This window comes from Sceloporus occidentalis, unplaced genomic scaffold (assembly GCF_023333645.1).
Source record: "Sceloporus occidentalis isolate IW3139 unplaced genomic scaffold, rSceOcc1.0.p SCAF_29, whole genome shotgun sequence".
Lineage (NCBI taxonomy): Eukaryota > Metazoa > Chordata > Lepidosauria > Squamata > Phrynosomatidae > Sceloporus > Sceloporus occidentalis.
Window position 1 is genome coordinate 7,798,632 of NW_028317009.1, and position 11,369 is coordinate 7,810,000.

Below are 11,369 nucleotides of genomic sequence, written 5' to 3' on the forward strand. Positions count from 1 at the left end.
CGGACATCGCCAGCCATCTACTCGCTCAAGAGCTTTACAAAAACAGGACCTTGGAATCGTCAGGAAGCCATACAGTTATATTTATATATTATTACATTAAGGGAGGCTTGGTATATACATTTTAGGCTGAGCATTTTCTGATTTCTGCAGCAACCCCCCATTTAACCCCTTTGTTGCTTTCCAGCTCCCCTCGCCAGTAAACGGGGAGCTCCAAAGGGCCATATGGAAAGAGCATGCATTGATCTTCGAGGTACCGAGGTTGGAATAATCTTTCCGTGACCGTGGACCGATCTTACGGGCGGCTCTCGTCCCCTCTATGTTGTCCATGATTGCATATTGTGGAGCATTTCGTCGAAGGCTTCTGGAGACGGGGCTGCGCCATTCTGGAAGCCGTCTCTGATCCGGCTGTACAGACTGAAGGATTTCAGCTCCAGCCATATAAACCCAAAGCGGTCCTCGTCGAAGAGAATGAACAGGCCTGGAGTCCGTTCCGGATTGCTGAATCCGTGTCCAGCGATGAGACCTGTACCAAAAAAGCTTTTTTTTTTTTTTTTTTTTTTAAGGGGTGAAAAAAAAAAAAGAAAAAAAAGAAGAGGTGAATCCTTTATCTGATAGAGCGGACCAACAACGTACAGAGGCGGCACACACGGCTTCAGACGCGAAAGGGTTAACGGACAGACAGCATGTCGCAAACCCTCAAACGGTTAACCTAAATCTTATATTGCAAGTGAACACAAATTGTCTGCATTTTATTAAGAGAAGACATTTTTTACCAAGTACACATTTAGAATAAAAACAATAAAACACTTATTAAGATTTATTCCTGCTGTAAAGACTCTTGGATTCAGGAGCCGTGTGTCTATCCCATGCATGTTTAAATCCCTCACTGTATTACCCTCTACCTCTGCTGGGAGGATGTTCCGCTTATCTACCACCCTCTAGAGGGAACTAACAACACTCCCTTTACCCACGACAAACAGGGAACTCCGTCTCCGGGAAATGACCGGCCTCCCGACGCGTTTAAGGTATCTACGGTCAGCAGCGTGACTCGGTCAGCTGTTAGCCTATTTATAAACCCATAACACGTGGCTGTTTACTCCAACCTGGTGAACTCGAGCCGCCCGACAGCTTTCAGGTTGTCGTCTGCTCGGTCCGTGGACCTGTTTGGCTGCGGTATATATTACATGTGTGTGTAGGACATGCTAGACACGGCATTACACTGGATGGTGAGGGCTAGCAGCCGGTAATGTGGCTCATCTCTCCTCTATATTGAGTGTATTCAGTGCTCCGGCTGCGTGTGACTCTATAAGACTTTGTATAACATAGTAACGCATCTGAAAATTAAAGAATATATTTTGCTCTTTTTATTCCATTTCTAAACATGAAATAAGAATCTCGTCGCCTTCCGTTAAAGTCTTTAAAACACAGATGACCACCCAACGACCGCGCGACATCAAAAGCGATACCTCTTACGAGGCTGATGGAAGGAGCAACATGGCTGCTCCCAGCACAAATATCGCAGAACTATATAACGCAACCAGCTACTCATTTTGCTTTCTTTTTTCTCAAATAGGTGACATTTTGAACAAGACACAGAAGAGACCCCTTACCAGATTTTACAGCTGCGAGGGTATTCCTCATTCCGCGCCATTACCCCGTCTGGAAGCACAAAGGACTGGGCCGCGGGTGCTTGCCTGTTCTTTTCGGCACTTCCGTGGTCTGCGTCTCTCTCTTCCGGCATTACCGCGGGCAATGGTTGGGCCCGGGCAGGTTCAGGCTCCCTCCCATCGTCTTCCTCGTTGTCCGTGAGCCGCTGCTCTCTTTGTATCTGAGCTTGGACATCCAAGATAAGGCGGGACATCTCGTCAAAATTCCGGAGATGCTCAACATCGGGGAGCTGAACCGGTCGCGCCAGATCAACTTCAAAGGTCTGCTGGCCGGCAGGAACGTTTGGATCTCCCTGAACACAAAACGAAGCCGGGTTCTTTAACACACATTAGAAAACATCAACGCTCTTTCAACACCCGGACTATGGTGTTTATGGAGGTCACGCATTCTTATGAAGAAGGCTGGGAAGACTCACGGTTATTTTTGTTACTTTGGCCATTTTCCCGTGAAAGCTCAGCATGACGATCTCCAGTCCGTGGCTTCCGTAGGTCCCTTTGAAGAACCCCGGACGCAACAGGTCATCAGGCCGGCTGGGCGGGTGGTATATCCGTCTGTACGTAAGGCAGTTGCTAGTAGGAAGAAAAGCGCAACAACGTCATGTTTGGTAGGATGTATAGTGAGATAACGGGTATAAACGCCCCGGGGTCAGGAGGCGTCTAGAACCGTTGGAGCTCTCAAAGTCTGTGTCCTTCACACATAGTCAAGAGATAATATGTTCTACTGCTTCCCATGTATTATCATTACTCTCCAATGGAAATGTGTTCCTGTTACCTTCACTTACTCGTATTGGCAGATGTAAATGAACTTCATCAGGATCAGCTCCTGCATGTGCTCATGGAAAATGTCCTCCAGCGTCCTGCCCAGATCCTCTCGCAGCCACGTCCGGAATTCCTGCCGTAACAGAAGCGCGCGCGTCAGTACCGTACTCAACAAGAGTCCGCGCCGGAACGCACGGCGCTCCTTACCTCCTGCCTCCCTCCAGACATTCGATGGTAATCGGTCTGCAAGCACTTTGTGGAGAACTCATCCTTCTTCACGATCTGGAAGGACGTTAAGAGCAGGCGTTTGAAAGGCCGTCCTGTATTCATTACCGAGAGGTTAAACTAAAGTGACATCACGCAGTCCTCGGAAGGGTAACGATGGCCGACGGACATCAGTGAGACATCTCATGCACAATGTATGAGATACTGAGATCCTACCTGGATCTGGCCATTGTGAGGTCCTTTATGCCCATACATGCACTCCACCGTGGCAGAGTTCCTCTCCATTAAGTGGATCCTAAACACAGGCTTCAACCTCATTGGTTCATCGACATGGGGATCATGCGGGGTCAAATACATCCAGCCAATGATAAACAAGCCATCCACCTGCGTGAGGAAGAATTGCACCTGTCGTCATCCCTCAGGCTTACCCGGCAGACGCAACTCTACGACCCTAAATTATGACTTTGATCAGCCCCTAAGCGCGGGGCAAAACACGACAACTTTCAGCATCGTCCATCTGAAATGGCCACCAAAGTTTGCCGGCACGCAGCCGAGTGACTGAAGCAGCGGGGTAAATGTATTCTTTTACCAAGTAAAATATATCGCCCTGCGGAAATAATCCGGCTTCCTTGGTCCTGCTTTGACGGCCACTAAATGCTTTTGGCGGCGACGGCTCCTCGTCTGTGGACGCAGCTGCAGTTTCATCATCGGCTTACATAACGATCGCTGATAAATTCCCTTAAAGATCTTACACGCTGCATCGGACAGCACTCTCCGCCAGGGGTGGTGGCAGTAAATACCCCCTCACACGATGAGATCTAAGGGCGCGTTATTAAAAATGATGTCACTATGACCCGCGCCAAAGGAACACGCAGAAGCGTCCTCTCTGAATGGCGTGTAGCACTTACCACGACATTAAGCAGTCCTCCATAAGGGCCGATATCGGGCTGCCATAATCCCAAGATATGCCGGTACTGGTGTAACACTGGGGGGGGGGAGAACACGCTGTAAATATACATTTATTACACATCTGATAAGGACCCTACGCAAAAAAAAAAAAAGGGGCCCGTATCCACAGGGCGGATTATTACCAGAAAGTGACCATTTTATTGGTCGCTAAGGCAACAAGACCACTTTTCAAACCGCATCACTACTTGTGGTTTTTGTCACCTTGATTGATTAGCCGATCGAGTGAATAACCCCGTCGTAACCAGGGTTGATTTAAAAAAAAAAAAAAGGTTTTTTTCTTTTAAAGATCGACGGAAAAACAACAATACGAGAAAAACATACGCAAAGCTCTAATTCCCCGTATTTAAGGGCTGTCTGTTTTTTATTAACAATGTTGGATGCCCCCGCGTCCCCACTCTGTATGACTGATAATGCAAAGCCTTCCATGCGACGTCTACCCCCCCCCCCCCCACCAGGGCAATTAAGAAATGCCGACTCGCCCGGGGACTTTCAGAAACATATCCTGTACTAACAGCGCTTCCAGAAGGAGAGGGGGATAAGTCGGGCAATAATCTATACAAATGAAAGCCGTATTCCGGGAACAAACCTTTCTGAGAGTATTGCAGAAATCCCAAACCGAGTATTGTTCCGGGAACTCCGGGACAGTTGGCTGGTGTGAGATCACTCGCCAATTAATAATGCAGCGTGATGGGGACGCGATGTGAGACGGAAGAAGGAGAGTGCGACGCGCTGGCAAAGTTTACCCGTCGTGGGGCAGGAAGGGTTAAAAGGGTGTGCGCAGGAACCGACGGCGCTTTATAGCTTAGGGTCCGGAATCGTAAACTAAAATGATCCGCCAGCGCTCGTTAATTAGGGGGCTTGGTTAACCTTTTCTCTGCCAGAGGATCTAGCGAGTCTAGCGGTAGTGAAAGGGTTAAAGAGGTTGCATGCAGCACCCCCGCACGGCACACAAAACCCCGCGGCGGTCGGATACGTACAACCGGTGTACACGTCTCTGTACTCCATGTGCTCGTAGTCGGGAAGGATTTTCATAAACCGCCCCGACTTCACCCGCGGGTTTATACCTGAACAGATACAGCAGCGTTACTGCCACGGGGTCACTCGCTGCGCCCCCTTTAACTCTTTCAGAGACGGAGGGGTAAAACAAACGTGTGACAGACGCCAAAAACCCGATATCCGCGAATAACAACATCCCCCGGCTACTCACGCTTAACGTAGACGTCTCGGCAGGACACGCCGGTGACCTCCAACTTCCGCAGGTTTTCACGGACGCCGTACTCTGCCGGGACAGACAGACAGACAGACTTAGTGACATGACAGACGTACAGAGCTGCATTCATTCACCAAGCATGGAGTTTTCAACAAAAAAAAAAAAGCCACTTATCGCCGAAACGTATAACCTTCTGGTTGGGAGAGGCCTCTGGTGTTCCGTTCCCCTTGATGACATCATCACAATGCATCGCTGACATCAATTCGCATTCTGCGCCACTGCCGCTGTTAGCATCGATCTGTTTTACTCTATGAATGTGATTATCTGATCGCCAGAAACAACCAACCCCGGAGTGTAAAGTAAACAGAAGACGCGCTCTAATAGGACATCTCGCCAACTTGTATCGAGAGGACAACGTGTGTCGTTACAGGACAGGCCGGCCCCTCGAGCGTTTATTACCCTGGGAGATGCGCTGCTTACCGGACAAGTCCCCACTAGAAACACAACGTCCGCTGCTCTCCGCTCAGCACTAAGGCTCTGCGAGCGACGGTAACGGTCTCCTCCATAAACACAATGACCTTGTCTCCATAACAGCACAAGCTGCGCATGCACCGGAGACGGCACACAGCTCAGCCACCAGCTCCAGACATGATGGGAACTGTAGTCACACCACGGAACGACACGTGTTTTACGTGCGGGTAAATCTCACGTAACAGCCGACACCACAATAACAGCCACATTATCATCAATAAACCTACCCCCCCCCCCCGAGTGGGGCTCAAATACACCTCCAGCCCCTCACAGGGCCGATGATGGTCCCCCCTTGTGATGGTTGGGACTCCAATGGTTCCATAGCGCTCTCCATGGTCCTTAAAGGTCAGGTTTCCCGTCGCCTGGTCCTAGAGGCCAAATGCCACCCCTAACCTCATATTGCCCCTCCATAGATGCCGGAACGTCAGTCTGCCCCTACTGGGCATCGTCACGGCAGAGTTATGCCCCTCGTGCCCCCAGCATGCCGCAGAAACTGCCTCCTGGACAATGTTCTTCCATCACAAAGCCTTCTGCAGCCACCCAATAACCCCACAGCTGCTGCCCTTCTCTGCCCCTTCCTTCTCATGGGGCTGTAGAATCTGCCCCTTCTGTCCCCAGCCCTGGAGCAGTAATACCCGCGGCTGCAGCAACTGCCCCCCTCCCGGGGTCCCATCATCAGCACCCCCCGCCGCAGTACATGCCCGCGGTCTATCCCCCTCTATCCTGGGGCAGGTGCCCGGGCCTCACCCCGCTGGCAGCGCCTCCTCCAGATGGTATCAGTGGTGAGGATCTGGCGGAATTTCTTGCAGACCTGGGCCAGGCGGGGCAGCTCCGTGCCGGGCAGGGAAGAGAAGATCTCCACCAGAATCTCGGGGGGCAGCGAGAGCAGAGTGCGGGGCCCCCGGGGGCCACAGTGTCCAGTCACACCCCCAGCCTCGATCCGCACCTCGTCCTCATCCCCGTCCTCCAGCTCACCTGCCCCGGCTCCCTTCCGCCTGCACCCCCCGGGCTGGCCGACCCCGCACAGCCGGGCACACACTGCCATCCTGGGGACACAGGGCAGGACAGGCCGGGGAGCCACCCTGCGCTAGGCCGGGGGGAAGTGTCACTGACAGCACGGGGAGCCACCCTCTGTCAATCGGGGACACGCCTACCACAGGCCGAGGCCCCACCCCATGCTAGGCCCAGCCGGAGAACAGCGGCGAGTGACAGCCGGGAGATCCTCCCCACACAAGCGTTGGACAGGAACCCTCCTACTACAGCCCGGGGATCCTCCCCATAACAGGCCTCCACCTCTCTGTTAAATAATATGGGATACTCCCAAATAACCCTGTAACATGTTGCAGTCAGATACACAGCATTACTATACACGCAGTATTAACCACCGTTTTATCCTGTAAATAAATATATATGTGACGCTGGGAGCTAAACAAAAAACGCCAAAAATGCGGACACGGAGGGTAAAACATAGCAGAAATTAAAATAAATAAATAAGCGAATTAAACAGAATTAACAAATAATTAAAATATAAAAAAAAAGAAATACGTGCCCCGTGTGAGGATCGAACTCACGACCTTCAGATTATGAGACTGACGCGCTACCTACTGCGCTAACGAGGCTCTGCCGAAAGCCGTGTCTACAAGTGTATAGTACGTGGAAGGCAGGCATCTCAACAAATGCCCTCCGAAATATAAAATCTATACAACCCACTTCACCCGTGGAAGACTTACCTGCTGTGGAACCTCCTTGCACGGTGTTAAGTTCTCATTTACCTTCCTTAAAACGAGTGGGGTCCTATAAAGAAATAAATACAAACCATTAAGCAGACAGCAGGGCATACAGAAACGGGCCTTAGCTGGACAGGTCTATTCACTAAGATTACGGTTGTCCGTCCCCTTAACAGAGGTAACTCAACTTACCCGATTCAGAACCAAACTAAGCCAAGTCTAGCTATGGTGGGTTTTGTTGAGTGGGACATGGCGAGTCTCACAGTGAGCGGCACTCAGTCTCCATCAAGTTCATCGCCGAGTCTGTAAAACTGGTCGCTTGACATCACAGTCAAATTTATTTTATAAATAAAATGAATAATAATAATAATACTCACCATCTTTAGAGCTTGGATGACGTTTAGCATGAATATTTAATCACAATACATGTAATATACGTTAGGCACGCCCTTTATCACAATTTGCATGAAAACATTCCTTTTAAACATTTTAAGCCAACAATCCGTCTTGGTGGCCATTTCTTTGGGGACATAAATACAGTAAATCGGTTAATTCGGGAGGGGCGTATGATATAGTATAGTGAACTTTGATGAGGAAGGACCTCGTTTTAATTTCATTAAACAGTTAATCGGGTTCTGGATTGTTTTCATAGGCAAAGACTTCACACCACCATTCACGCTAACCCTTTCCAGGTCTATCACATGCTAACGAACTCGCTGTTCTCGACTCGAGCAATTATGGAATAATTCACTTAACGGCGTTACTCAGGCCCTAAACAATTCATATACGATACATTAACATTATTCTCACGCTGGGCAGGGGCCAAGAGGGCCGTCCCCAATAACAGCAAAACACAACGAGACAACATCGGTATTAAACGCTACGGAATATGATGGTGCTATATAAAGTAATAATAATAATAATGGGAATAAGGGGCTTATCTCTAACACTAACGAGGACGCAGGGTGTAAATGTTCTATTCTACATATAAATATAGCAGAGAATGCAAATAGTGGTTTTTTTTCCCATTATTAAATTTACCTAAACTGCCCTGTTTTGGGTTGTTTTGCATCACAATGGGTTCTGCCGAGGTCTTGTTTTGCTAGGAACATAATATTGATGACAATGAGCATATTAGCAATTCCTGCCCAAACTCACTTAAAAGGAGCGTATCTCCTTGGTGGCCATTCCAGAGAAGCCCCGGCCCGCTGGCCCCTGTCCTGCAAATGCCAGATGCTTTATTATGCAAATATATGGTTATTTCTGTGCTGCGGGGGCCGGCGCAGGAAGAGGAACTCGACTGATTGCGTTTCTCTCCACTCGTTATTTCTGAACCAGAATTATTATGGGCCTATCAGCTGCTTTATGAGTTAGAGACGCAGGGAGAGCGGACATCTAGACGAGGTTCCCCCGTACAGGGGAAAATCGCCACATTTTGGGGCAGGATCTCTGTAATGGCACAAGAAAGCTAAAACTTGAGCTGCTCCCAAGCGAGGACGCTTCTTGGTGGATGAAGTCCGTTCTTGGTGGATCGTCCCAAATTTACACAATTTCTAGACGCGCTATGACGTTTCTATATACATTTTGGGGGGTTTTAAGGCTGTAGAACCCTGTGATGCCCTCATGCCCATCACACATTCTGAGCATCAAGAGATGAGGGGGCATCTGGGGAGGAAAAACAGGGACACTATTCAAATATTAATAACTTTCACACGATCCTACACGAACAGAAGCATAAATCCGCCTCGATCACATATTCCAGAAGATTAACGGATTTGTCTCTGGAGATAATAGCGGTCTTGCCCTCTTTACTTATTCTTTTACCGTTTACCTTTTAAGAATTATTTGTAAACTGATTCATCATTTTTCATGAACTGATGATGAAATAATTTAAGACAAATATTTGGGGGAATTGTGTTTAATCATTTTCTAGCGGTTAAAAGGAAATTCCTCTGTTTGCTTTTTCAATAGTTGTTCCAGGTGAAAAAAAGAAAGTTTTTCTATGTTATGTAAATACAGATGGAGGATCTGGTTCATCAAAATACATTAAAGTGATTACTAAGGACAGCTGATAAGTCACAGGAAAGCTATTGTTATGCATCACATTACTGAACCCATAGCATGTAACAGCTCGCATGAAAAAAGGAATGCTAATTAGCAGGCATCTCACGTGTCCCTGAGATGAGCCTGCCACACACAACATGGCTCCGGGAGCCGCCCCCATGACGTGAGGGCTGACGTCATAGCCCCTGTGTTTTGTTTTGGATGGCTGGGGAAGGCTCTGCAGACAGCGCAGCATCAGGGACAGCGAGAAGAGGACTCGAGGAGGCAGATCCCGGGGCTGAAAAATAGGTTTTGGTTTCGAATTGACGCGGTCCACAGACACGATGCCGTCAGAGAAGACCTTCAAGCAGAGGAGGACTCTAGGTAGGTCCATCTTAAGCCTTTCAAATGTCGCCATCTGGAAGGGCACCGGCTGGGCCTGTGTTCCTTGAAGTCTATTTGGCACCCGTTTTTATGTGACCTCCAGTGTGGAAGGGGTTAAAGGGTGTTGGAACCCCCCTTAGTAACAACCCTGAGATCCCCAAGGTCATGGAAATACCCCCAAGTATCCCACTTTTGCCCCTGAGATCAAGCCGAGGGGGGGGGGGGCAGTCTGTGTGCCATCAGCTATATGTATTTGCCCCTGGCATGCTGATGCTTTCTTTATGGTATAGAAGTGGCCAAGGGGTGAGAGCCTTTGTGCCCCAGATGGTGTCCTTCACTATTTTGAAGGGGTTAACATATAATCCACCCAACTCCAGCAAGGCAGCCCTCTCCCACCCCTTCCCCTCCTGTCTATAGGGCAGGTTTATTTCTATTTATGGGGGGGTGTAAGGAGACCGGGCAGCTCCTGATGGGTCTCCTACTCCCTGGGCGATGAGAAGAAAGTAGATGAAATCATCGTTCGCTGGGAGCAGCAGCACTGCAGCAATCGCTGGGGGTGGGAGCTGGGAGCAGACAATACAACGCAGAACTAGGATCAATGCTACAGCTCGTCACGTAAAGCCGGGGGCAATTAAATCGCCCGCAAGTATATATATATATATCAGCACATTTCACATATTACAGAGTCAGACACCCCGGCTAGCTCTGCTATGTGTTTTGTGTGTTTACATGTCATGCTCCTGCTTTCAGTGATGTCATAGTGTTATAGATACCCCTTAACCCCCCCGCTGGTTTTCATTTATAGATGATAAAAAATCATACGGTTTTAAAAGTATTGGGGTGCAGTCACAGGGCGCTGGTGGCGTTAATGTGGTGTCTGTCAGCGATCCCTGTGCTTTCTGGGTCACCCCAAATGCAGTGTGCCGTCTGCTGGGAGATTTGGGGCCAGCGGATCGTATGTCACACAAACTCTTTTAAACCTGGTGTTAGATTCATGCGGTTTTTAGGTCGCCCCAAACAATATTTGTCCTCTGGGTGGTCTCTGATGGGGGGGGTTTCAGGCCGAGTCTGTCGGCAGTCATGTGCACCCTCTCCCCGGCTGGAGCGCCTGCGGAGTGTCAGGCGTGATACGGAGTGAATACGATATGATTATTTTGGGCTCTGGTTTGTTGGGCCGGCGCCTGGTCTCCAGTGTCAGGTCAGGAAATATGGCTACAAGTGTTTATTCACTAAGAAAGCGCCAAGAACACACCTTCTTCCATTCTGTGTTATTATATTTATTGTGGTTTCAGCTAAACAAATGTAACAAACAGTTTAAGAACAATAGTTGTATGCTTTTATTATTATTATTATTTAAATATGATTCAGGTCAGGGCCGGTTGTTTTACAGCCTGGCTCCTAAAAAGTTCATTGTAATTTGTATTAATTATTATTGTTCCGGTTGTGGACGGGTGATATTTGGCTGTCAAATTATTGACGTATTTTCCAGCGGTCGGAAGCCGCTATCGCCTCGTTTACTCGGATTCGGGGAAGCTGATAGATGATGTGAAAGATAAAAGGCCCCTGTGTGGTTTTGGTCTGAGGAACAAAGCACCCTGTGTCTGGGACATGCCATACAATTACCCCCGACCACGGTTTATCACACACCAAGCCCGGCGTCTAATTGCCCAATGACAGGTTGGGAGGGTATGATCACTAGGCCTCATGCTGGATTCTTCATGCGCCAAACAAGAACGGCACGCATTCTGAGTCATAACTTTGTTTTTATCCTGATTAGTTATGACATCATATCCCTAAAGCTCGTGCAGCAGCACGTGACGGCTGAGCCGTGTCACTTCCTTTTAGCCTCCTGCA

General features: G+C 48.8%; 2 protein-coding genes and 1 non-coding gene across 4 annotated transcripts in view; 1 reads left to right on the plus strand and 2 right to left on the minus strand.

Moving 5' to 3' along the window:
- Positions 1-314: 314 nt before the first annotated feature.
- LOC149299256 (F-box only protein 31-like) lies at positions 315-6,406 on the minus strand. Of its 2 annotated transcripts, XM_089486513.1 has the most exons (10): positions 6,109-6,406; positions 4,828-4,899; positions 4,598-4,684; positions 3,560-3,636; positions 2,868-3,035; positions 2,634-2,708; positions 2,450-2,559; positions 2,084-2,237; positions 1,611-1,960; positions 315-537 (listed from the first exon to the last, which is right to left on the minus strand). In XM_089486513.1, the coding sequence occupies exons 1-10, from the start codon at positions 6,404-6,406 to the stop codon at positions 315-317; spliced, it is 1,614 nt and encodes a 537-aa protein (XP_089342639.1). The 2 variants fall into 2 exon arrangements, with proteins under 2 accessions (XP_089342639.1, XP_089342640.1); XM_089486514.1 differs by lacking the exon at positions 4,598-4,684.
- A 501-nt stretch (positions 6,407-6,907) lies between these two features.
- Positions 6,908-6,980, minus strand: TRNAM-CAU (transfer RNA methionine (anticodon CAU)). Its single transcript has one exon. It is a non-coding gene; the product is annotated as a tRNA-Met (tRNA).
- A 2,495-nt stretch (positions 6,981-9,475) lies between these two features.
- The window catches only part of LOC149299258 (microtubule-associated protein 1 light chain 3 beta-like), a 6,902-nt gene continuing 5,008 nt past the window's right edge, over positions 9,476-11,369 (plus strand). Inside the window, exon 1 of the mRNA XM_089486399.1 lies at positions 9,476-9,515. Coding sequence (XP_089342525.1) covers positions 9,476-9,515 — 40 coding nt within the window. The remainder of the gene's footprint in view (positions 9,516-11,369) is intronic.

Bases quoted from the DNA above. Each gene is read 5' to 3' on its own strand.
- LOC149299256 (XM_089486513.1), bottom strand. From the start codon at position 6,406: ATGGCAGTGTGTGCCCGGCTGTGCGGGGTCGGCCAGCCCGGGGGGTGC. The intron at 2,560-2,633 runs GTAAGGAGCGCC...CTGTTACGGCAG, and splicing joins TGTCTGGAGGGAGGCAGGAG to GAATTCCGGACGTGGCTGCG. The intron at 1,961-2,083 runs GTGAGTCTTCCC...TTTTGTGTTCAG, and splicing joins CCAAAGTAACAAAAATAACC to GGAGATCCAAACGTTCCTGC.